Genomic DNA, 27,249 nt, shown 5'->3' with positions numbered 1-27,249 from the left:
GAAATAAATGTGGAAAAGCAAACTTTTGAACAAAGCATTTCCGCACCAAAAAAAAAAACATATTGGTGAACTACTAAGCGAGTAGATTACGGGAAAAAAAAGTAACGCTCTAAGTGGTTTCCGTGATATCCAAGTTGATCCATATATTTATACCCAGGAAAGCCTTTATTTCTTCATCAGTCGTTTTCTTGAATTTGGACAAATGATTATTAGGTAGTAAATTTAGTTTTAAAGCTTTTTTGGAGAACACATGTTTTTTGAAAGGCAACGGCGCGACTAGTTTATTTAAAATATTGTCCATTATTTTCTACAACTTTTTGCCATCTTTCTGACAAAAGACGGATTCCGCGGCGAAAAAAGGACTCGTCTTTTGAGATAGTCCAGGAATCAAGCCATATTTTGATGTCCTCATATATGCGGAATTGCTGCTCAGCGAGGCCATGTACCATTAACCGAAACAAGTGGTCTGTACAAGTCTGTACAAGTGGCACAAATTCTGGTAAGTACGGCGGGTGAGGTAGAATTTCTCAGGCGGCATTTTCCAGGTAGTTTTTGACAGGAATTGCCACATGAGGACGAGCGTTGTCATGCTGCAAAATCAACTTATTGTGACGATCGTCCCATTCAGATTGTTTCTCGCGCAATGCGTGCTTCAGTTTGATGAGTTGGCATCGGTAGCGATTCCCCGTGATGGTTTCACCTTCTTTTAGCAGCTCATTTTTTAAATTTTAGCTACCCCTCGTTGATTCCACTAAATATAGAACATTACCTTCAATCCGTGGGTATTGGGCTTTGCTTTGGAACTTGACGGTTTTCCTGGATTGCACCATAATTTCTTGCATTTCGGGTTATCGTATCGGATCCTCCACTTTTCATCGCCGGTTACAATTCGGTGTAAAAAACTTTTACTTTTTTGCCAGATCGCACATGACAAGACGGCGTTCAATGTTTTGAAGATTCAATTCGTAGGGCAGCCAAATTTCTTGCTTTTGGATCATTCCAATTGCTTTTAAACGTTTCGAAACGGCCATTTTCGTCACCTCCAACGATATTGCCAACATTTTCAGCGTTTGACTTCGGTCGATGTCCAATAACGCTTCCAATTCATCGTCGGTAAACTTTTTTTGGTTATCCAGAGTGCTTCTTATCTTCCACATCAAAATCAGCGGATTCGAACCTTCGATACCAGAATTCCGCAGTCTGTGTGGATGACGCATAGTTGGCATAAGCCTCCAGCAGCAAAATGTGGCACTCAATGGCCTTTTTCTTCAAATAGAAACAGAAAAGGATAGCGTCAATTAGCTTCCTCCAAATTGCGTTTCGATGGCTCAAAACTGGACATTATTAAAGCGATAAAATTATGTATTATTGTCACTATATCTGATTAGCTCGCACTAAGATAATAGCGAAAGAGAGCTCTTTCAAATTAAATAAACATTGGGCTTCCCCGATGCGAAACTAACTAGTTGAGTCATCTAACAGAAAACGCTTAAAACTAAGTTTACTACTTAATATACAGTGGATGCCAAAAATATTTGGACGTGCCCTTTTAACAGATTTCACGAGTCCTAATTAAACATATTAGTTATTATTTAATTTTTTTACATCAGAAATGTCTTTACCAATCATCTATCTGCATAAAAAAAGAACACAAAATCATAATAGTTTATATTGCAATTGCAAAAAAAAGTCTAGAGAACCATTAAACGCGTCACAAAAATATTCGGACAGAAATAACTAATTGTATAACTACTATATCTATATAAATGATTTAAAGATAAATAATTAACCTAATTTATTAAATTAGTATTTTGTGTGGCCACCTTTTGCTTTAACTACACTTTTCAAACGTTTAGGCATAGAAGATACATTTTTTCTTAAATAATTTAAATCAATTTTAGTCCATTATTCCTGCAACCTAGTTTTTAATACTGTTTTTGAGGTTATTTCATATTTTCTAAGTTGTTTTTCCAAATAATGCCATACATTTTCTATCAGGTTTAAGTCTGGAGATTGGGGAGGGGTTTTAAGGACTTTAGGACAATTGTACAACAGCCATTCACAAACAACATGGGCACTATGGTTTGGATCATTGTCTTAATATAGCTTGAACGAATTTAATATGCCCATGTTTTCCGCACTTTTCCGTAAATTTCGTCTTAGAATATTTAAATATGCATTTTTGTCCATAATACCATCAATGAAAACTAATTCACCGACTCCTAGTGATGATATACACCTCCAAACTAAAATTGAACCTCCTCCATGTTTTACCGTTGGACAAAGATGTTGTTTCTGTAGTTCTTCATTTGTTTTCTTCCATATCATATGACGTCCGTCTAAGCCAAAAATATTAAATTTTGACTCATCACAAAAAATTACATCATTCCAATAATTATCTGATTTGGAAATGAATTCTTTAGCAAAATTGAATCACACTTTAACATTTTTTCTGCTAATCCATGGTTTTTTTCCTGCATACCCTGCCGTAATATCCATGGCTTCTGATACTCTACGAATGGTTTCAGTACTAATTACTTTATTGGAATGATTTTCCAATAGGGTCTTCAATTTTGGAGCACTAACTTTAGGGCTTTTCTTAATGATTCTGACTATGAAGCGGTTGTCCATCTCATTTAATAATTTTGGTCGACCTGTTTGTTTCTTTGAAAGTATTCTATCTTCATTTTTATAACGTTTTACTAAGTCTCTAACTGTGCTCTTACTCAATTAAAGCATTTCCCCAATGTTTTTATAGGAATTACCTTTTTCGTAATGAAATATTACTAACTGCCTTTTATTGAAATTAACATTACTTTTTTTTTGGTACTCGAACCATGATGGATATTATTTCTAATTTTACTCTGCGATATCTGCATTCAGCAAGCAACAAATGCATGCCAAATGCGTAAAAATTAATTTTTTTTGCTATGAATCGTTTTGTGATATGTGCCGTCTGAATATTTTTGTGATGCGTTTAATGGTTCTCTAGACTTTTTTTTGAAATTGCAATATAATCTATTATGATTTCGTGTTCTTTTTTATGCAGACCCCTAAATAGATGATTGATAAAGACATTTCTGATGTAAAAAAATAAAATAATAACTAATATGTTTAATTAGGCCTCATGAAATCTGTAAAAAAGGCGCGTTCGAATATTTTTGGGATCCACTTTTTATATTTTATATTTTATACTTTTTATATCCACTTATACAGTACTGTTTCGGGCCAATCGAACCTGAGAAAAACTAGTCGAATTAACTAACGTCAAATTTCTTCCTACTATAATGCTCCAAACCCAATGGAGCCGGGTCGCCAGCAGTTACTATACTTCGAATCATCGAAGATAGAGGAACGGTAAGGTATTTTTCTCTGAATAGAAACGAAAAATTTATTTTAAAAATGCCGACTACTTATAGTGTTGCCGAAAAATTCCAAATCATTGAATGGTATTACCAAGATCAGACTTATCACCAAATTAGGCAATCTTTTTCGGGAAGAAAATAGACCAATTCTCTCGTTGTCAACATTACATTTAATTGTTCATAATTTTGAGATATTGGGATGTGTTTCACCAAGTGCACGTCAGAGCCTTGTTGAACTCGATGAATCAAAGAAAATCCTTTCATTTCATAAAAAGAACGAAAGATATAATTTCAAGTTCATTTTAGGGATTGACGTATTCTATTAGAAGTGCGGCCACCGCCGTCTACACTCCACACATATCAATATCGTACTGATTTATTTACGGCACTAACTGGGCATTTGTCCTTGCGCGGGTATGAGGGGGGAACAGATATTGACGTAATTTGTGTAGTAAACAATTTATCTGATTTTTCTCGTGTTCGATTGGCCCGGAACAGTACGGTATATGTATGTTGGAACAAGCAGTAATTCTACGAAAAAATCTTTTTAGTGAAAATTAAATATATTTATTGTGTTACATGGATTCAAACAAGTAGTAACTCGTTCAAACTAACAATTGTGAATTATTTTTATTTTAAAATTATAACTATTTTGATGGATATGTTTAATTATATCGCTCTTTGTCGAAAAACGCTGACAACTAAATATTGGAATAACTGAAACTTTTAAGCACAAATATAAAAATTAATACGATGTGACACCTCCTTTAGCACGAATAACAGCCTTAATTCTATCTGGCAATGAGTCAACAAGTTTCTTACATAACTCAAGTGTAAAACTATCTCATATTTCTTGCAATTTTGAACGCAATTGAGGTAATATTCTCAGATGGTTATTTCTGAGTTGTTGTTTCATTTTGTGCCAAAGATCTTCAATTGGGTTAAGATCCGAGCTACTAAAGCGATGTGACAATACATTAAGATTATTTTCGCCAAACCTTTTTTTTATTGCTTTTGCAGTGTGATAGGAGGCACCGTCTTGCTGAAAGGTAAAGTCTCCGGTCAGATACAGTTTTGCTGTGCTTGGTAGCAAGACACGTTCAAGAATGTTTTGATATTTGATTGCATTTACTGTGCCTTCAATAAAATGTAATTCTCCCACTCCTATGGCGGTCACACAACTCCACACTATCATGCCTTGCGGAAATTTTATGGTTCTTTTAATACAGTCCTTATGGAAAGCTTCGTTTTTATTTCGAATCGCATGCTTCCGGTAATCTCCTACAGAAACATCAAATTTACTTTCGTCGCTATATATTACTTTGCTCCAATCATTATTGGTCCATAACAGTTTTGATTTGGCCAAAGTAAAACGGGCTTTCATTTCAGTCGCCGTTAATAATGAATTTTCTTTGGCCTTTAAATAAATTAGATCACAATAGTTGCGAAAGTTGTTGTAAAACGTACCTTGTAAAAACTCAAACCACCTTTGTGGATATATTTTCGGCAACATTCTCTAGAAACATTTAAACCACATTCATCATTCCACCTTGCAGTGATTTCTCGCAAAGCATTTCTTCTGCCTGACTTACATATTTTAATCAAACGTCTCGAATTTCTTTCAGAAACAACTTTTGATCGACCTGAACTCTTTTCACGTACATTAACATTTGTGGTTTCTCCATATTTTTTAATTATATTGAACATTGTTGCAAGAAACAATTCTTTTGCTACCTCACGTATTGGTTTACCTTTATGATACTGAGCAATTATAATTTCCCTCACTTTTGTATCAATAACTTTTCTGCGTAACATTATTTCGATTAAATTTACAAATAATCCCTATTATTTATAATTTTGACAACTGGACTTGTTTTGCCATGGTAACAATACTGATGACCCACTTGCTTTTGTATTATCTTCTTATTGACAGGAATTCTAAACATATACGTATAGTAGCAGTAGTATAGTATACGTATAATAGTATAGTATAAGTATAGTTTTAAAATCCGAGAGAAATATATGCTTGTTCTAATATTTAGTTGTCAGGGTACTATGACAAGTGAGTGTTTAAATAAACATTAGCCAATAAAATATTTATAATTTCGAAGCTAAAATAATTTAAATCTATTGATGAAGCGCTCTTATTTACTTGAATTCATTTTAAGAAAATTAAATTATTAAAAATTTAGAAGAAAGAAACTTTTTTGTAGAGTTACTGCTTGTTCCAACATGCAAAGTGGTGCATGGAAAACGAAACAGAGACATTTTCAGGTATTTTAAAATTTATTTTTGAAAAATGCTCGAACACGTAAACTTTATATTCGAGGGGAGCACATTATGAGCGTATACTCGCTCCTTTCACATCAACCCCCTAGCCGGGGTGAGTTAAACCCCTAAAATCTTAAATAGAAAGTAGGGTCGAATAGTACATTGTTTGAAAGGTTTTTCGATTCTCGTTATAATGATCCCCCAATTTGACTAACTTTGATTCAGTGATTCACTATAGGTATAGTTATTAGGGCTCGTACAATGGACCCGATACAATGAGCAAATTTGCCTATCCCTTGGATATTGATATTAAACGAATTGTACTATATATTAAAGATTAAAATCGAGTTAGAAAGTTACTTACCCCATGAGAGTCCTTAATTTTTGAATAGCCAAATGTTTTTGCGCCCCACTTTCAAAATAAATAATAGTGGATTCTCAAAGCCTATGATTCAATCTCACTCCCATTCTGCCAATCTTTATCAACCCATTTAAATCAGCTTCCCGTAGGCAAGTCATAGCGATGTGTTCATCATCTGGTTCTATGGTAATGACAGTTTTTGAAATAACAGCATCACCATAATATTCTCTATCATCTGTCTTGACTCTGACTCTCAGTTTGTGTTGTGGAGATGAAACTGTTGAATTTCAATCCACTCTTTTCGTAGTGTATACATTTTATCTGAAAAAAAAGGTTTGTTTTTGCATTTTTACAATTTAAGTATACGTACCGCTTTCCATGTTGATTGTAGCTCAACAAAGAATGCACGTTGTTGATAGCAGAAATCAATTTTCTCTCTTAAAACAGACCCATTCCGACCACATTATACATTGGAAATATTGGGTGGACAACTGAATTCTACAGGTTTTTGCAGCATCATTTTTATTTAATTTCTAGTCTATCTAAACAAAATTAATCGTCGAAATAATTACCATGCTTCTATGACCTTTGCCCATCTTTCGGTCAATATTTGGATTTCACGACGGAAAAATGATTCAGGCTGTGACGCAAAAAAATTAGAAATCCATTCCTCCAATTCCGTCACATTATGATGTACCTGTCAAATGGTTTTGCATCGACCTGAAGAGATGAAAATCCGACGGGACAATGTCTGGGAAATATGCAGGGTGGGATATAACTTCCCATCTTAAATCGTTGGTAAATTGACTAGTTGGGCAATATGGGGTAGAGCATTGTCATGCAACAGGATGTCCCGGGTGTGTCGCGATGGACGGTTTTGCTCAATTGCTTGGTGTAACATTTTTATTTGGTTCGCGTAAAGATCTGCCGTGATCGTCTTACTTGGTGCAAGGAAGTTCATAATAGAGAATATCCCTTTGGTCCCACCAAACGGACAGCAAAACCTTCTTTCCGTGTACGTTACGTTTGGGTTGAGAAACTGCTGATTCGCCGGGAATGACCCATGATCTCTTCCGCTTGGGATTATCGTACAAAACCCATTTCTCGTCACCAGTCACAATTTGATATAAAAAATACTTTTTTTTACCTAGATAAAAGTTCTTGACAAATTTCGTGACACTGGACCTTATTGATGTCTGACAGTAAGTGCGGCAATTACTTGCCTTCTTTTTGCATTTTTTCCAATGCGTGCAATCGTTTTACGATGGCCTGCTGGCTTACATCAAACCTTTTTGCTAATTACTGCTGGCTTTGGGTGTTGCCTTCTTCAAGAACAGCTTCAAAATCAGCATCAGAAAACATTTTAAGCTTTCTTGAGCTCTGTGCGTCATTTAAGTCGAAATTACCCGTTTTAAACTGTTTGAACCACCACTGACATGTTTTTTCAATTACAACTCTTTCGCCATAGGTATCACACAAAATTCTTCAAGTTTCAGCTGTTGATTTCTGCCGATGAAAGTAGTGGAGTATGCAATGTTGAATATGGATTTTATCAGGTTCCATTGTCGAACGCAATATTTCTTAATTAATACAACGAAAATTTTAAATATTTACCTAACATATCTTATTCATGTCTATGAAGTAGAATTGCAAAAATTATTAAAATCTGACATTTCATATGTAACATATGACAGTTTGAACACAACCGACAGAATTTAGTTGTACACTTAATACAATGGACTCGATATAGTGAGCAAATTTGCCTATCCCTTGGGTATTCGTATTAAGCGAGTTGTACGGTATATTAAAAATTAAAATAAGCTTAGAATGTTACTCACCCTATGAAATTTCGCAACTTTCTTATTCGTTCTACTGTATTTGAAAAGTAAATAATCATTAAAGGTTGAATTCGATGATTCAGCCTTACTCCTTTATTGCCAATTTCATTAAATCCATAAAGATCGTTTTCACGATAACTTATAACATCAATACTTTCATCGTCCGGTATTATATTTATTAATTGGTTTGTAATTTTTAGTTCGGCATAATATTCTTGCTAGTTAAGTTTTACGCGTACCTTCATTTTAAAATGATCAGAACGAAACTGATAAATTTCGATCTACTCTTAGTGTATGTTTTACCTGAAATTTAAGAAAAAAAACAGTTTTCTTCACTTTTTTACAATTTTACTATGCGTGCCGTTCCCCATGTCAATTATAGCCCAATAAAAAAATTATGTTGTAGATTGTAGATCGTCGATACCGATGGCTTAATATAATCCCTTTGGTACCTACCTCAACCAATTGAAATCTGTTTTCGTCTGAAAACAGAACACTTTGCTATTCGTCCATTGTCCAATTTTGTTGCTGCAAACACTAATTTTTTTTTTTTTTTTTTTTAAATTTATATTATAGTGCCTCGACTGCATTGGTCATTGGCACTCGGTACAATGTTTTAGATAATTAGGCAATTACACTATATACAATTATACATATCGATATCCTTTAGGAAGTCAATGATATTTCTTTGATTTTCTATCACACTGAGATTCTCCCTTAGGTTTGATTTTATTTTATGTAGAGTTCGGCTTTGGCTATATTGGGGGCAAGTTATCAAGATGTGCTCGCATGATAGTGGGGTGTTACAGGTTATGCAGTTAGGGGGCGTCTCTCTCGCCATGAGGAAGCCGTGTGTTACTCTGGTGTGCCCTATTCGGAGCCTTCTGATGATTATGGTGTCTTTCCTGTTTAGCGGTGGGTTGTTGGGTGATGTTCTTGCGATTCCTGACCGTGCCAGCTTTGGGTTCGATTGATTCCAGGTGTCCAGCCATTTGGTTCTAGTTGATTGTTTGAAGTGACGTATTAGATCTCCAGGGAGCACTATTTCAGCTGTTGGATATTTTCTGACGATAGCATCTTTCGCAGCTAGGTCAGCTTGTTCATTACCAGGGATGTTTCTGTGAGATGGAATCCAGATTATATGGATTTTGTTGTGGTTTATGTTGAGGACTTGACATATGTCATGGATTTCTTGCACCAGACGGTTGGTAGAGAATGGATTCTTGATGGAATGCAGAGCCGACAAGGAGTCTGTACAAATACCTATTACTTGACCTGTATCATTTACAGTTTTTAAGGCCTGAAGAATTGCATAAAGTTCTCCGGTATGGATGCTACAGTATTTGGGCAGGGTGGAAGTCCATAGTATGTTATTTGTTTTTATGGCCGCACAGCCCACTCCTTGTTCATTTTTCGAGGCGTCAGTGAAGATGGTGATATTGGGATTGATTGTATGCATGCTTTGCATAAAGGATTGATTGATAACAGAAGATGATGCTTCTTTTTTGTCATGGTGTAAAAGTGATAGGTGAATAGATGGAATGATTTTCGTCCAAGGGGGAGTCATTGGGAGATAGCTAGTATTTGTTGTTTGGTATTCGACATCCTCCAATAAGCCCCACAGAATTTGAGGAACAGAAAGTGGGTGTTTGCCGATGGGTTCCAGTGGTGTTAACATATTAAAGAGTCTGGAAGTCGGGTTTTTCGGGCATGCTATAATTCGGGCATAATATGCCAACGTCAGTTGATGTCTTCTGAGCGAGAGGGGTAGTTCGTGTGCTTCAATGCAGAGTGAGTGAGTTGGGCTGGATCGAAATGCGCCCAGGGAAAGTCTGAGAGCAGTGTTTTGAATTGGATCCAGCGTTTTGAGTGTGGATCTGCTTGCGGATGAATATGCGACGCTGCCATAGTCCAGTTTTGACCGGATTAGAGCTCGGTAGATTCTAAGAAGTGTTGTTTCGTCACTCCCCCATTGCTGGTTTGATAGGATTTTAAGGATTTTCATGCGATTAAGGCAGGCAGCTTTGATGTTTTGAATGTGTCTGTTCCAGGACAATTTGCTGTCAAAAGTTAGGCCGAGAAAGCGATGTTCTCGGACGACTCTTAGTGGAGTGGAATTTAATGTAATTTGTGGTATAAACTTCTTATGTTTTCGGCTAAAGAGAACCACTCTCGTTTTCTGCGGTGACAAATTAAGTCCTGTCATGACTGACCAAATTTGAAGGTTGTTTACAGTATTTTGTATTAGTCTGCAGGCATAATAATTGCATTTTTTGCTTGGCACTCCAAGACCGGCCTAACTTATTGAGAGAAAAAAAATGCAGAATTACTTCTTTTAAACTAAGACATAAAAAATTCTATCTTGTGATACATCATTGTAAAGGGATTATTAAGAACTTTTAAAAACCGCCGAAACATGCACGGGTCCGTATTTGAAAAACTCAAGTTGATGTCTCATTATCTCAAAAGCTAAGGAACATTTAGAATTTTGAAATTTACTGGTTAGTAGATATAAGAAAACTATGAAGTCCTTATATCAAACGTTTTGATGAAAAACCTTTAGTTATCGATTCATTTAGAAAATTAAATTTGAACTAATTTTAGTTTTTTCACACTCACAACTCAGAAACTAAAAATCATTCGGCAACATTGTTTTCGGTTCTTAGAAGAGTATTAAATTTGGCACATTTCTTCCAATTTAACCCACCTTGTAACTCTTCCCGTTTAAGAGATAGCAATAATAGCACATTGAATTTGGAACACACTGTATAAGAAGAATTGCTGTTCAGAAACCCAAATTTGAAAGGCTTTTAAAATTTTTGTGCCCGTGCAGTTTTGATCTCGTTTCAGAGGGAGACCGTCCGTCGCTGGATCACCCGTCATGGGGTCGAGGGTCACGTAAACGAGCGACCCAGATCTGGTAGATCCCCCAAGTTGTCGGACGACCAGCGGCAGGAACTGGTCGCCGATTTTCGGGAATGTTGGTCTCGAAGAACATCCCTGTACGCTGTACGTTGGGATGTAAGTATGAAGACCATCCGAAGGACTCTTCATAAAGAGGATCTTCATAATCGGCGACCAACAACGAAACTTGCTCTTACAGAGCAACATAAACAGGCCCGCTTAGCATTTGCCCAAGAGTACTTAAATTTCGATTGGACAAATGCTATTTTTGCTGACGAAAAAACTTTTTTGTCAAGCGAAAACGGCAGGTTACATTTATGGCGACCTCATAATACTCGGTACGATGAACTCTATATTGTATCGAACAGAAGGTCCGGCCGAATACGGGTTAACTTCTATGGGTGGATGTCTGCTGATGGACCCGGCGAATTGGCAAGTTTTGAAACAAGGGCGAATTCTATTGAGTACGTTCGGATGCTCGACGAAGTTATGCTTCCTTCTGTTCGTACTTTTTATCCTGTGGCAGATATGCCTATCATCAATTATGTTGATGACAACTCTAGGATAAATCGCGCAAACATCGTGAAGGACTGGTATCACGAGCATCCAGACATAAATAATCTTCCCTGGCCTGCATATTCACCAGACCTAAACCCCATAGAAAATTTATGGGGCCTAATGGTTCAAAGGTGGCACAATAACAATGAACGTACTACCGAAGATTTGGTGGCACATTGCAACCAAATCTGGAATGGGGTTAGAGGTTCACCCTTGTGTCAAAACCTTGTGGGTTCAATGGGCCGGAGGCTACACGACGTCATCGACGCCAATGGGGGAGTAACCCGCTATTAGAATTGTTTATTTTTTAATTTAGTCATTTATTTATATAAATTTTAAGTTTATTTTTTCTCGATCGGACTGTATTTCCGAAAAAAATGTGTCTTGAAATTTTTCCTTTTAACGTACACATTATGAAAAACGCCGTTTATGTCATCTTTTGTCTAAAGAACTTTTGCGACATAGAAATCACTTGATTGTTAAGTGATAGGTATTAAACAGTCGGTCTAGTTAATTCCTAATTCTCAGCAAAATATTATTGTTAATAAAAGTCTTGAAGTTTAGTAGTTGTTTTACAGTGTTTTGTAAATTGTTGGTCTTGTTTATAATTGAATTTAACATGTATTTTTTTAGTTTTCATCTTAAACAATTATATAGCCATATCAACTTTTGCAATTTACAAAATTCAATGTTAATATAGTGATGTTTTCACACAATTACTAACCGAATTGATTTATTTGAAATTATCATCCTGAAAATTTTCCGGCAAACTTGGTATTCGATGTAAAATTCTAAATTTATTCGCTCGACACGTTTTTGTTGTGGATCATTTTTTGTGAACTGATAAGGTACCTTCGCTCGAAATACGCGTCAAGCGATTTTGAATCTTAGCGTGGTCGACCACTTTTGTGGCCGATAGTACATTTGATAATCTCACGAAAGGCATTTTAAAGCAGTTTAAAACAAAAAATACAAATGAGAAAATCTGAGATGTGACTTCTAAATTAATAAAAACAATACTATCAATGCACTAATATTAATATGTTGTTGAACCAAACGTTGTTAATCGATAAAAACAACGTTTTTTATTTGAATGCAAAAATAAATAAATAAAAACACCTTTCTAAAAAATACTGGGTGATTCCATATATGTTTGTTTATGTATACAGGATGAGTCATAATTAGTGGATCAAACTTCAAAACTAGATTCTTTATTCGAAAATAATGTTAGTTTGTTATTGAAAATATACTCCGGAAATGCCTCGTTATGAAAATACGTGATAGTATTAAAAATGTATAGTATTTAAAAAATTCAAATTTATTAATATTTCCAAAAAATAATTCAGATATTTAGATGACATTTTGTACTTTTAAACAGTTAATTATGACGATTTTTTAATGTAACCATTTTAGTGTTACCAGTGGCGTGCGTGAGGGCACATCTTAGCAGAATTTAATCGGAAAAAGTTCTTCATTTTCCATTTTTAAATTAACAACTTTACTTGAAAAACAAATAATTAGCTTAGTCTTAATGGTTCTTTTTGAAATGTATAAATAAATGTAACACCAAAAAAAAAAAGATTGCGAGTACATTGTGGTGAAGACATAGTTTTTTGTTCGACTGATAAATATTTTAAAATAATTCTTACTATGATTTTGGGTTCATTTTTAGAATCTGTGAATTTTTATTTTCTATTAATAAAGTTTTTTTGCATAATTTAAGTCGTGTGTTATTTAAATGTGTCACTTCAATTTTTATTGATATCTGGAAAACGAGAAGTTTTAGAAAAAAACTTTTCCAGCAAAAAATACTTAATTTTTCAACCTAGTAGATATACAAAGGGACTTTTATTATCAACAGCGTTATCGTTGTAACAGCGTAGCGTGGTTCGGTCATGCGATAACTCTCTATCGATGATATACAAAGGAGCACCCGTGGCGAATAGCGGTAACATGGTTTGGTGGTACGATAAGAGTCTTATCAGTTGATTATTTGTAGTACGATCTGTGTGGGTATCGTAGGTTTGTTGAGTGAAGAGCGATTTCTTGCACTTTTGTATGTTTCTATGACAACAGTTGAATGCGTCAAGTTATTGGGTTTTAATTTTTAGTGTTGATTTGGTGCCGATTTTTCAAGCAAAAGTGATAGATAACTATGAGAAATATGACATGATAAAGTGTTCCATATTATTAAATCAAAATTCACAAGCAGCCTATGTGAGTTATATTTTCATATGTATCTCGAGCGACATCAACCAGATGGAAGATTGTTTAAGCAATTGAACAATAATTTACAAAATTATGGAAGCTTCAAAAAGTGTAGACTACAACACTAAAATTTAAATGAAGATAACAAAATTAAAAAACTAAATCTAACTGGAGAAGTTTTAGGTCATCCAAACATATCACTGGGGACAATTGCCGATCGAACGGCTGTTAAAACAACAAAGATTTTTCACCACTCTTCAAAAACACACATTTTTTAAACATTTTTGCCGCCAAAAATTAAATACCCAATAACTTAACGCAATCAACTGTTGTCGTAGAAACATACAAAATAAATAATGCTACTTTGACAGCTGATGTCAAAGCCAACTTGAATATAAATACAAAAAGTCTAATACCTCAGTTGTTTTTGAAAATAACTACAGATATACTTACATGGTTTAAAATGGACATTTTTTTTAAGTCATAGCCGACTGTGATTTTCATTTAAAATAAAAAAGTTATGTCGATTTTTGACAAAACGTTACGCTGTAGCAATAAACTAAGAACACAATTGGAATCACATCGATAAATATAGTAAACCTAAAGAATGTTTTTGTTTTACTTCAATATTGTCCTAAACAAAAAAGTTATGAAAAATTTTGAAAATGGTCGAAATTTGAAAAACGTCCTCTAGCGCCGTGGACTGTAAAGATATCGAGATACGGTTTTCGCCATTAATATGGTCTCATAAATCGAGCTCTTGGCATGTATGTTAGTTTTTCCCTATCTAGCCAGGAAATGGGATTTTCTTGTCAAAACATTCCAAATCCGAGCACCCTTATCAAGGTGTTTCAATTTAAAACGTTTTAACAGGAAAAATCTATTTCCTCAGTAGATAGAAGAAAACTGATTTAGGTGATAGGCTCGATTTTTAAGAAATGGTTAATGCCAAAAACCGTTTCTCGATATCATCACAGCCCACTAAGATATAGAAGGTTTTTCGATTTTTGGCCATTTTGAAAATCACCAATAACTTTCTTATTTATTAGTATATTGGTTTTGTGTAAAGACATTACTGTAGTACTTTTTTAAGAAGAATCTAATAGAGTGCTCAAATTTTTTCTGCTGTTCACCGTTTTCCTACAAATTGCTTCAACTTCATTTTTTCAAATATAAATCATAGTTGATCATGGCTTAAACAAAATAGAAAATTTTAAACCCTTTTCAACGATACAACGATACGATATACTTTAATATTTATTACCGAAAATGACGAAAATGTAACATATTAATTTTTTGACATAAGTTGACTATGAAAATTAATGTCAAATTGCGATTTTCAAAATGGCCAAAAATCGAAAAAACCTTCTGTATCTTAGTGGGCTGTGATGAGATCGGAAAACGGTTTTTGGTATTAACCATTTCTTAAAAATTGAGCCCGTGACAGTTAAATCAGTTTTCTTCTATCTAGTCAAGAAATAGATTTTTCCTGTTACAACATTCCAAATTGAAACACCCTGTAGATGCGCATTTCACATTTCCAGCGACAAAAAAAGGAATTTTGACCGCGTCAAAATAATAGAAACCCTTGACAGTTTTATAAGTTTTTGGTGCAATTTTGCTGAGTTCAAACGTTTGTTCATTTGGTTTATTAATTTTTGGTGAAACGGGAAAAGATAAGCGTATTTTGCAACATGAGCAAGATCGTATTCTCAGTATGCACGTGGTTGAAAGCGGTGTCAGAGAGATTGCGCGTGCCATGGATAGGTCTCCTAAGGCCGTGTGCATGTTTTTGAAAAATCCAGACGGATGTGGAACCAAAAAGAGTTCTGGACTTCCTCCAAAGCTCACGGAACGTGAAAGGCGTGAAATCGTTCAAAAGGTGTACAATTCCAGCAAGTCTGCCAACGATGTGAAGCGCGAATGTTTCCTGGATATATCTAAAAACACTATTTTACGAGCGATCAATCGTTCTCCGCATATCCAGTGAGCAATAATAAAACCAATCCAATAAGTTCTAGGAAAAAGTTATTTTTTCAGACGAGGGCAAATACAACATTTTTCATTCAGATAGAAAGTCTTTAGTGCGGAGAAAGCAAGCTTGATGCAAAAAGTTTGAGGCAAACCGTTAAACATGAGGGAGACAGTGTACTGGTTTAGGATTGTATGGTTGCAGGAGGTGTTAGAAATTTGGTGTTCATCGACGAAGTAATGGATAAAATGGTTTATATAAACATTTTAAAGAACAATTTAAGACAGAGTGCTGAAAAACTGAATATGGTTAATGATTACTACTTCCAACAGGATAACGATCCAAAGCACACGGCTTATATCGTTAAACAACACTGGTCAACAAAAAAAAATTTTGCCGTGGTTCGCAATTGCTTTTTCTTTTCATATCTTGCCATAAAATTAGTTAAAATACGTTTGTGAAAAATAATTGAAACATCTATTTGTTTTGGAAAATATGTTTAGTTAAAAAAACCTTGTTTTGAAGGGAAGTATTTTTTAAAATTATTTATTTTGAAGAATTTTTGGTTCGTTTTGCTTGTCTCTTATAACTATATGACGGATAATTTCGTTTTAACGCAAGCATTCTCGATGACCATTTTCCTTGGTATTTTTTTCCAACACCATGATGTCTTGATGGAATCTTTTTCCGTGCTCGTCGCTTAACGCACCTAAGTTTTCTGGGAAAAAATCTAAATGTGAATCCAGGAAATGAATTTTTAAAAAACATATTACATCCTAAGGCTTTATAATCCTGTAGTAGTTTAGAAACCATCTCTTTGTAGTTTGAAGACTTTCTATTCCCCAAAAAATTTTTTGTCACTTCAACAAAAGAAACCCATGCATTTTTTTCTTCTGTATTCAATTTTTGAAATAAAATTGGAATCCTTTATGATCTTTCTTATATCCGGCTCCACAAATATTCCTTCTTTTAATTTGGCATCTCTCAGTCTAGGGAACAAAGTTTTTAAATACAGAAAACCTTCTCTATTTCTATCTATAGCTTTAATGAAGTTTTTCATGGGGCCTAATTTGATGTGCAAAGACGGTAAAATAATATTGTTTAATTCTACTAAGAGGTTTTCACAAATATTCTTTTGTCCAGGAATAAAATTGGGCATCATTGGCCAATCTGTTTTTATGTAGTGTTGACTTCTAGCTCTGCTATTCCAGTCGCACAAAAAACAGTATTTTGTGTAGCCTCCTTGCAACTCAAGCAATATTCCAATAACTTTAAGATCTGCACATATTTTCCAAGAATGATAGTTGTACTGAATTTTCTCGAGTAGATTTTTTATATTAGCATACGTTTTTTTTATGTGAATGCCATAAAGGTACAAATGCAAGATTATTGCCATTATGTAGCAAGACTGCTTTTAAACTTAACTTCGAAGAATCAATAAATAGTCTCCATTCATATGGTAAGTAGCCATAGCCTAATATATTCATAAGCCCCTGCACATTACTGCAATATATAAGACCATTTTCTTCTTTAAAAAAGCCTACAAATTGAGTATCGCATTGTACCATAAATCAATAGCATGTCAACTTACTCACTATAAGTGTAAGTATTCATTGAAAAAGCAATAGTTATTGACTTATGCATTATACACTCGAGAGTAGTTCACACCGAGATCCTGCACCGACAAGTGACACAGGAGTGACAGTTGACGAGTAGCAGGGGTGGAAATAGCGAAAGGATTGGTCAGCTATATAAACCCAAAATGACCCTAAAAAAGCTCTCTTATACTCTTACACTCACTCTTACTCTTAGCTCTCTCGAGATAACGTACCACGATTATAGAACCCTCAGTATAGTACATACAGACTGTGATAATAAACGTAGCAATAGTTTTGTGTAAATAAAGATAGTCGAGTAGTATCAGCGCGTATTTTGTATCTAGGACTAGTATATTTGTCGGGTTAGAATACTGGTCCCTTCAGCGTGTTCACCTCGTGACAGAAAAACAGATCACCCCGTTAGCACCAACAACACGCCACGTTACTCCGAATCCCATCGGTAAACGCACACACCTATAAACCCGACAACTTAATAAAACTTCAGTACTCTAATAACGTCAAAAAGAAACTAAGACGTGCAGTGTTATTTTCATTTGTTTACTTAAACGTCTTCGTAGAAAGTTACAAATATAAATAAAATGGTGCGCATTTTGAGCATTTGCTATGAAATTTTTGTAACAAAATGCTTTGAATTAAAAATTGCATCTATTAATAAAATTGCAAATATCTTTTAAACAGTTGGCTTTAGCGACATTTTACAAGTATACTCTTTTTAAGCAGAAAAGATAGGGTAAAAGATTTTTCTATTCGAAATTGACATACACTGTGGCAGAAAAAAGTTTTGACGGTTTAAAAGTGTCATAATGATCGCTTGTGGCGCCCTTTAGAAGATACATCAAAATCGTTTATAAATTTGAATTTCTCATCCCAAAAAACCCCTGAATACAAAATTTCGTGAAATTAGTTTGAAGAAGTAAAAAGATATTAAAGAAAATCTGATTTCCTTTTTCAACTTTAACACCCTGTACCTCCGTTATTATCAACTTTTGTACTAAGGCAAATCTAGTTAAATCGACTTATTATGAGTTGTACTATATCTGATAGAGCGTTGTACATGGAGTATCCGGACACCCTGTATATTAAAGTTAATTTGCTTGGAGGTTTCAGAAAAACTTGAGTAAAATGCAAGTTTTGGCGTAAAATATAAATATTTTAAATAGAAAGTGTTAATTGTGTGTTGTAAATAACACGAGTTTTTAGTATAAACAAAATTTGTGCCAGTAGTTGCGGTTACACAAATTATGCAACAAAAGTTTATTGGGTGTAGGTAATTTGTAAAGTTTGATTCAATATGATTGTATTAGGCGAAGTTTCAAAGTTTGAGAAATCTAGAATTGTCTAAGCGAGGCCAGTAAGGTTTAAGAAAAACTAGGATTAGATTCCCTATTATAAAAAGTAATGTGTGAAACCTAAATTATTAGTAGTTAATTTCTTGAAAATTAATAAAGATGACGGTATTTTAGTGTATTCAGAACAACCGGCCCTGTGATTGACAGTACACGATTTAATTTACTTAAATTTTTAGCTTATATATCGCTGTAGGTTAAATATTTTTGGCGAATTTTAATGTTCGGGAGTTTGAGAGAAAGAATATCAAGTCAAGATGTAGCTTATATTTAAGAAGAGGTAGATTACACTATTTTTATTTTTGGTTAATGATATGGATTTATTATTTTTTAATTATATTATATTATTAAATGGATTATATTATAAAATTGATTTGAAAGGTATTAAAAATAAAAAATTATGATTCTAGTTGTATAATATGTACTTATCACCTGTCGCTTTCACTAATAAATTAGAATAAATCGTAACATAGTAGATGTACTGGAAAGTGTTTCTAGAAGACAAATTAAAGCTTTAAGAAGCGTTTTAATTACATTAAAGAGATTTTTTTAATATATAGAATTTGAGAGATTAATTGTCTGTTTAATATAAGAAGGGGTCTTAGCTAACTCCAGTAATTTTGTTTTTAATAAATTTATTGATTTTTTTTTTAGAGATAGAGTATTAGTATGATGAAAGAAGTTTTATTTTGGGGTAGAAGAAAAAATCTGTAAAATCTGTAAAATTTTGTATCTTGGGTATCAGGGTTTATCCAAAAATTGTTAAAAATTTACTTTTCTCGAATTTACGAGGGTTATTTAATTAGATGAATTATTGTAGCAAAAATTCAGTTACTAGTTAAATAGGAGTGAAATGCTAATCGTTTCTAAATATATCTAGTTTTTTAAGAAAAAAAATATTTTTTAATAATGCTTTCTTTCATTTTTAGGTAAACGTTGAGTTAAGTTAATAGCTGAAGGGTTGAGCTTTGGGTTGAATTGACATAATAGAGGTGTGTAATTTTCAAAACCTCCTCGTACGAGAGAACTCAAAACTGCTAAAACTCAATTTTGTACGAGGCATTTTTAACCAGTAGAGCGAGAGACTGTTCCCTTAATACCTCTTATATACATACTTAGTCTTTGTTAAAACACTTCTCTTTATCTTTCATAGCTACAACACAGTCTTTAATTCAATACATATTCCCTTTTCTTTACAACCAAGTGATTTTAATTACCCTTTACAACCATCCCAAAAAAAAGCATTAACGCGACCAATAGGTTCTCCACATCCTAAAAAGGGGTTCCTTGTTTGACTCAAAATAAGTAGAATTTAAAATTTCTGCTGAAGTGATTAAGGTTAATTATGATTTATAAGATCTATTTATGTTTTTTATTAAAATGTAAATTTTAATTGAGCGGTTTTAATAAAAATGATAAAATTACTATAAATAATTTTACGTTCACATTTTACGTGAAATTTGTCTGTTTTCCACAATTTCTGGCTTATTTTGGCCAAATCGATTGAACTGAACATATTTCGTGACAAACTGATCGTTTCTGACCGAAATCACTCTTTTCTCCCAGTTTAACTCATTTTAGCACGTTTTCACACAATTCGAGTTAATTGAAGCCAAAATCGATAGATATAAACGATTTAGCCAAATTTTGATTCCCGTGGATTGAGCAATCTATCGGGCGCATCCCCAGGTGGCGGATAGAGGAACGGCCAGTGCTTCCGTGCGGGGCGCTGGTTAATGAGAGTGATAAGGGAAGGTTGCAGGTTAAAAACTGCATATTCGGAACGAAAACTCCTGCCGTGGACCAGCTTGATATACCGTAGACATCTGGTGCATCTCTACGAGTGCGGCAGGGATGTCCTAATCGTCGAGATGAATTAGATGAGCGGGGATCCGTAGGGATCGCGTGGTGAAGCCACTATAAACACTTCCCAATTCTTAAGGTGGGGTGCGCGCCGAAGGGATGCATGACTGGGGGGAAGCCCAGTCCCAAGCGGCTACACAGGGATTCACACTGTGGATACGGGTTTGGCGAACTCGCGGATACCTTAGCTGAAATTGTACCTAACTCCCAAAGTGCGATTTGTCCTGACTTACCTTGAACCTTACCTGAATACCAACTTGCACTCTACAGAGTATCCTACTATTTTCCCAACTATCCCAAAAACAAAAATAGGAACCATGATGGGTGATTTACGAAAACAGGTACCCCAGGCGGGTGATAGTCCCACCGTCGGTTCCGACCGGGTGAAAGCCCCGGTGGCCGGCGCTGGCTCCACGGGTTCTGTGGGGGGTCGTAATCACTCTGAAAGAGGAAAGGGGGAAGAAGGAAGAAAGGATGAACAGGGCCGAGAAGGAAGTAATTAAGTCCATAACAGGGGGAACGGCGGTAGCAAATGCGGTTGCGAGGATGGAGGACGTCTACCACCTGCTTAAGACGTGCTACAGGTCGAGACAGGACATCGTAAATGCCATCTAGGGACGAGCGGAGGGTACTACGCAAGATGGTGCGTTCCGCACTGAACGCGGAGGAAGAACTCAGGGCGGAGAATGCGGTCCTGAGGGAGAGGGTGGCAGAACTGGAGAGAGCGGGAAAGGTTGCGGCGGAGACCGTTAACTGCGTCATTCAGACGGTGTCGGAGAAGAAAAGGAGGGGGGCAGAGGAGCGGGAGAGGATTTGTCGCCTAGCCGCGTCCGGGAGCTGCTTGCGGCGATCCGGGAATTAAGTGAGGGTTCCAAGAGAATCACTTTTAAAAAACTTTATTTTTCGGCTTTAAGAGAATAAAAAAATATAAAATAGGGTTTATGACTTAAACTAGGGTGAACAATTAAGACGAATAGCAATTAGCTTTTTCACAGACTTAATGTTAATGCTTTAATGCTGCAAGTAGTTTTATAGAGCACAAATGCATAGTCGACATCTTATTGTCAGCGGTTCCTAGGATTAAGGGATATTTCTCGGGAGCGTTGGGAGGACGAACTGTTTTCGGTCACGGAGGCAGTCGACGCCGACACCTTGACTGAAGGGTACCGTAACGATCTGCTGGTGATTGTGGGGGAGCAAGCTAGCTTCCTCAAGGAGAAGGTTCTTGGTCTGCTTCCTGAACTTAAGGAGCTAATGGAGGAACAAGAAACGGGGGAGATGCCTTTCCTCGTGCAGTCGTGCCGACTGCGGAGGGGAGGAAAAACGGAAACGATGGAGCGGTACGTGTTTTACCGCCAACTGCGAGGCAACCTGGGTCCGGAGGCGGTCTTCGGGGCGCTGAAGGACCTGATAAGCGCCGCGCAAACAGAGGGGAGAACGCGTGTGGTAGTCCCTCAGGTCCCATAGTCTGATCTCTGTAAACTGAAGAAACTTGGAGAGCTCGCGGCGGAGGGAGGCGGGGTGAAGCTTCGTTTCCATGTGCCCGGGTCGAAGGCCAATGGGGAGACCGGGGCGACCAGAAAAAAGGAAGAGGTTATCTTCGTGGCTAAGGAGGAGGGGGCAACGTACCTCGACGCGCTCAATAGGGTGCGTCGTGTGGTGGCAAAGGGAGGACCGGGACTGGAGATAGGAACAGTCAGGGAGACTAAGAACGGGGAAGTTCTCTTGACCGTGCCCAAAGGGGGAAAAGGAAGTAAGTTGCGGGACCTTCACACAAGGGAACTTGAGGGTGGTTTCGTTTGGGAAGGGGGGGTAAGAGACGCCCGGTAGCCTTTCAGGTCTTCGAACTAGACAGCGTGACCACAGGGGAGGAAGTGGAAGGGGCGGTGGCGAACGCGGCGGGGCTGGAGCGACAGCGGCTGCGGTTGCTGGGAATCGGAAGCTGCCAAACCGCCACTCTCCTAGTGGAAGGAGATGCGGCGAACAGCGTACGTTGGGTAGCAGCGCTCCGGGTTGGCATCTCAAAGTGTCGGCTGCGGGAGAGACGGAACACGGGCCTCTGCTTCCGCTGCTTGGAGAGGGGACACAAGGCGGGTAAGTGTAGGAGGGAAGATCGTTCGCGTGTGTGTGCTGGGGGGGGGGGGGGTACACGGCAGCGGCTTGTAGAGAGGAGCAGTACTGCCCCTTATGTAACATAGAGAGACATAGTGCAGGGGGATCGGGATGCAATCCCTCCGCCAAGGGGACCGGGAAGCAGCCCGTCGTAGCAAAGGGTAATAAGGTGGTCAGGAACGGCAGGTCAAAAACGAGGCGGGGGAAGTCTAGGTCTGAGGAGATAGAAAAGAGGAAGGACTCAGGGGAAGACCAACCTATAGACTCGATGCCCGACAGTGAGAAGGAAGAAGAAGACGAGGAGGTGGAATGCTTTCCCACGACCAGTTCCCTTAGGTCGTTGTTCGAAGAACGGGAGTAAGTTGACAGGAAGAACGACCGGGAACAAACCTGGACGGATTAGCTGGAGGAAGGGGGCGAGTAGGAACGAACGAGAGTGTAAATGCGTGAGGTTGAAAGGGTCACGGCGTCGTCGGGCAAGTCACTGCGGTGCCTACCGATGAATCTAGATAGGGGCTGTCTCGCGATGGACCTCATACTTCAGGTGGTCATAAAGCGAGGTGTAGACGTGGTACTAGGACAAGAACCGTATAAAGTAGACTGCGGCTTCATACGGGACAGGAGCGACGACAAATTCATCTGGTTAGCGCCGGGTGTGGCAGCGCGGTCTATTTACCGGGATCGGGGGTTCGTTGCGGCGGAGCTGAACGGCATCACTCTCGTCTCTGCGTACTTCTTCCCGAATGAGAGCACCGCTGAATTCAAGGTATGGCTTGGTCCGTTGGAGGGGTACGTTAGCAGGCGGGACAGCAGAAGGGTCCTCTTAGCGGGGGACCTGAAGGCGAAAAGTAAGCGGTTCGGCTCCGCGGTGACTAACGCCTATGGCCGAGTCCTGGAGAAATTCCTAGACGCGACAGAACTCGTCCCCATCAACACCGGGGACGAGTAGGCATCTAGTTCAGCAAACGAAACGGCAGGTCGCTGATCGATGTGACCATGGCCGAATTGTCTGTGACAAGATGGGTGAGAGAATGGAAAGTAGAAGCGTGAATGGAGAGTGGGAGCTGTCACAGGTACATTTCCTACCGGTTAGCACGGGGAGGAGATGTACCTGGTGGCAGTGGAGACGGAGGTGTGGGGAGAGCGGAATGAATAGTTCACCAGAAATGAATTGAGAGAATGAGCGGGTACGTGAATGTGCAAGAAGGTCTGAGCGTTGCTGAAACTCTCGATGAAATAGTTCGGGAAATAAGCGACGTCTGCGACGATTGTTTTAGGAAGTGGGACAAGGGGAACAGGTGAGGAAAGAAGGCGACGTATTGGTGGAATGAGAAGATTGCGGAGAGAAGGAGAGAATGCATTAGGATAAGAAAGTATTGGACAAGGGAGCGAGCGAGGGAAAGGGAGTCGAGTGCGGAGGCCTCGTAGCGGCTCATCTGTTTAATCGACGGATTCGGAAAGGTAACGGAGAAGGTGATCAAGACCAGACTGATGAAAGAGGTGAAGGCACATTGCATGATTAGTGAAAGGCAGTATGGGTTCATGAAGGGCAGGAACACCATGGATACCATGCTGAGTATGATGAGTATCGTAGAGAAGATCAAGAGAACGGATTACAAGCGCGCGGGCGTCTGCGTTATGGCAACCATTGATGTTAAGAATGCGTTCAATTCCGCGCCCTGGCACCACATAGTAGAGGTGCTCAGGAGATCTCACGTGAGCAGGTACCTAACTGACGTCGTGCAGTCATACCTGCAAGATAGAATTTTGACGTTGCTTAACGGGGAGGTTCATGAACTGTCATGTGGTGGGGTTCCTCAAGAGTCCGTCCTGGGACCATTGTTGTGGAACCTGTACTACCACGAGCTGCTGAGGGTGGGTTATTCAAAGAGCGTCATTCCGCTGGCGTACGCGGACGTCCTGACGTTGGTGGTCACGGGCGGGAACAAGGAAATCCTGCAGATGAGGACCAGGGAGGCCATGGAACTGGTCATCGACACGTTCCGTGCGAAAGGCCTCCACATGGCGACGGAAAAGACGGAGATGGTGCTCCTGCAAGGACGGAGGAAATTGCGAAGTATGAGTCTGAGAGTAGACGGAGAAACGTACGAAACGAAGGAGTGCGTAAAGTACTTGGGAGTATGGTTCGGAAGAGACGCTCGCTTCGGAGAGCACACCCGAAGAACGACCGAGAAGGTGGTACAGGTGATCCATAAGCTCGATGGCATACTGTCGCGGGTGAACGGATTAAAGTACGAAAGAAGGCAGCTGATGGTGATGGAGGCGTTGTCGGCCCTACTGTACGCGGCTTCCTTCTGGCAAGCGAAGCTGAAGTGCAAAAAGTACGACGGCATCCTGGAGAGCTCACTAGCACTCCGGGTGCTAGCCAGTGCTTATAGGACGGCTCCGACTGCGGCGGTGCTGGCCCTAGCCAAGATATCGCCGGTGCGAATAGGAGTGAAAGGGAGATGCATGATGTGTGAAATGGGGAGGAAGCGCAGGGGGGAGGAGCGAAGGAGGGTACTGGAGGAATGGGAAAGGGAGTGGGAAGGGTATAAAGGTGGGGTGAAGACCTTCGTACCCAGGATTAAGGCGTGGTATGGATGTGAATGGACAAAGAGCAGATACATGCTGTTCCAGGTGTTTACGGGGCACGGCGTGTTCGGGAAATTCCTGAAACGGATCGGAGCTGAGAAGAGTGCGGGGTGCTGGTTTTGTACCCCAGTTATACCCCAGAGTACACACTCTGGGGATGTCCGGCATGGGAAAACTATCGTGCGGAGGTGAGGAAGGGGGGATTCGACCTGAACCAAAGCACGATAGGGAACGAATTGGTGAAGAGCAGGGAGAAGTGGGGGTTGTTTGAGAGACTGATTGAAAATATTTTGAGAGCAAAAATTGCCAGGGAGAATGAAAAGAAGAAGAGTGGGATGCGGAATGGTCACCGTACCTAGGCCGGGCCAGCAGGAGTCCCCGATGTAATGCCGAGAGGCGGATCGGGGCGGAAGGGGGGAGGCGGTTTTAGTGGGTAGATGGGCGCACCAGTTGCGGTCAAATCTCACACTAACCGGCTGATGACCAGGCTGGGTGTCTCTAGACGATTTCCCCCTAGTTATATCTCGATAAATCAAGATAGAGTTTTTAAAAAAAATGTATATATTACTACACAAAATACACTAATTTCACAAAGACAAATACAAATTACAATAACGTTAAACGTACTAACAACGAAGTTCAACTGACTAACTCTAAAAGGTCTCTACAGCTATTTATGATTGGTTTATTATCGACTCAGCACAAAATGTTTTTACACTGCTCGTTGCTGTGAGGTAACTCCCTCTTCGCAAAAAAAGCCAAATTTCGACTTATTTTCATAATTCCAGTCAAATCTACGTTATTTGGTGGGTTTGAGGCATTTTGCGTGCAATTTATCCATTTTCCACCATTTTTGGCTTATTTTGGCCAAATCTGTCGATACGAGCAAATTCCGTGATGAAACGATCGTTTCTGACCGATTTTGCATGTTTCTACCTATTTTAGTCAATTTAGCACGTGTTACAATCTGTTACAGTCCATGCATTGCAACATAATTATAAATATTGTGACGTCACATCAAACTAGTATAAATAAGCGATTGTTGTAAGACGCGGTACTTGTGTAAGTTGTTCATTCGTGCTGTAAGTTTACTCGTTAAATCCCGTTCGAATAAAATTAGTGATTTTAAAATAAATTTTTGTTTTTTTTATTGACTTCATCGAAGTTGATATTTAACTCACGTTTTCATCAATTTGGATCCATTTCGAGCCAAAATCGAAAGATTTGGCTTAATTCGTCCAAAACTGTCTATTTTGGTTTCAAGCAGAACCAAATTGATGAAAACGTGCCAAAATGACTAAAACAAGCAGAAACGAGTTAAATCGGTCAGGAACGATTGTTCCATCAAGGAATTTGCTCAAATCGGTCGCATTAGCTTATTTTGGCCAAATCTGTCTGTTTTGGCTTGAAATTGCACAAAATTGATGAAAATGTGCCAAAACGACTAAAACAGGCAGAAACGAGCGAAATCGGTCAGGAACGATCGCTTCATCACTGAATTTGCTCAAATCGACCGATTTGGCTTATTTCGGCCAAATCTGTGTATTTTGGATGGAAACAGAAGCAAATTAATGAAAACATGCCAAAATGACTAAAACAAGCAGAAACGAGTTAAATCGGTCAGAAACGATCGTTTCATCACGGAATTTGCTCAAATTGACCGATTTGGCTTATTTCGGCCAAATCTGTCTCTTTTGGTTTCAAGCAGAACCAAATTGATGAAAACGTGCCAAAATGACTAAAACAAGCAGAAACGAGTTAAATCGATCAGAAACGATCGTTTCATCACTGAATTTGCTCAAATCGACCGATTTGGCTTATTTCGGCCAAATCTGTGTATTTTGGCTTCAAATTGCACCAAATTGATGAAAACGTGCCAAAATGACTAAAACAGGCAGAAACGAGCGAAATCGGTCAGAAACGATCGTTTCCTCAAGGAATTTGCTCAAATCGACCGATTTGGCTTATTTCGGCCAAATCTGGGTATTTTGGCTTCAAATTGCACCAAATTGATGAAAACGAGCCAAAATGATTAAAGCAGGCAGAAACGAGCGAAATCGGTCAGAAACGATCGTTTCATCACGGAATTTGCTCAAATTGACCGATTTGGCTTATTTCGGCCAAATCTGTCTCTTTTGGTTTCAAGCAGAACCAAATTGATGAAAACGTGCCAAAATGACTAAAACAAGCAGAAACGAGTTAAATCGATCAGAAACGATCGTTTCATCACTGAATTT

General features: G+C 38.2%; 1 protein-coding gene across 1 annotated transcript; it reads left to right on the top strand.

Moving 5' to 3' along the window:
• Positions 1–22,859: 22,859 nt before the first annotated feature.
• LOC136418587 (uncharacterized) lies at positions 22,860–23,366 on the top strand. The gene has a single exon (XM_066404691.1). The coding sequence runs from the start codon at positions 22,860–22,862 to the stop codon at positions 23,364–23,366; it is 507 nt and encodes a 168-aa protein (XP_066260788.1).
• Positions 23,367–27,249: the final 3,883 nt, after the last annotated feature.

This window comes from Euwallacea similis, chromosome 36 (genome assembly GCF_039881205.1).
Source record: "Euwallacea similis isolate ESF13 chromosome 36, ESF131.1, whole genome shotgun sequence".
Classification (NCBI taxonomy): domain Eukaryota; kingdom Metazoa; phylum Arthropoda; class Insecta; order Coleoptera; family Curculionidae; genus Euwallacea; species Euwallacea similis.
The sequence above is the reverse complement of the archived record's forward strand: the minus strand, read 5'-3'. Positions and strand labels throughout refer to the sequence as shown.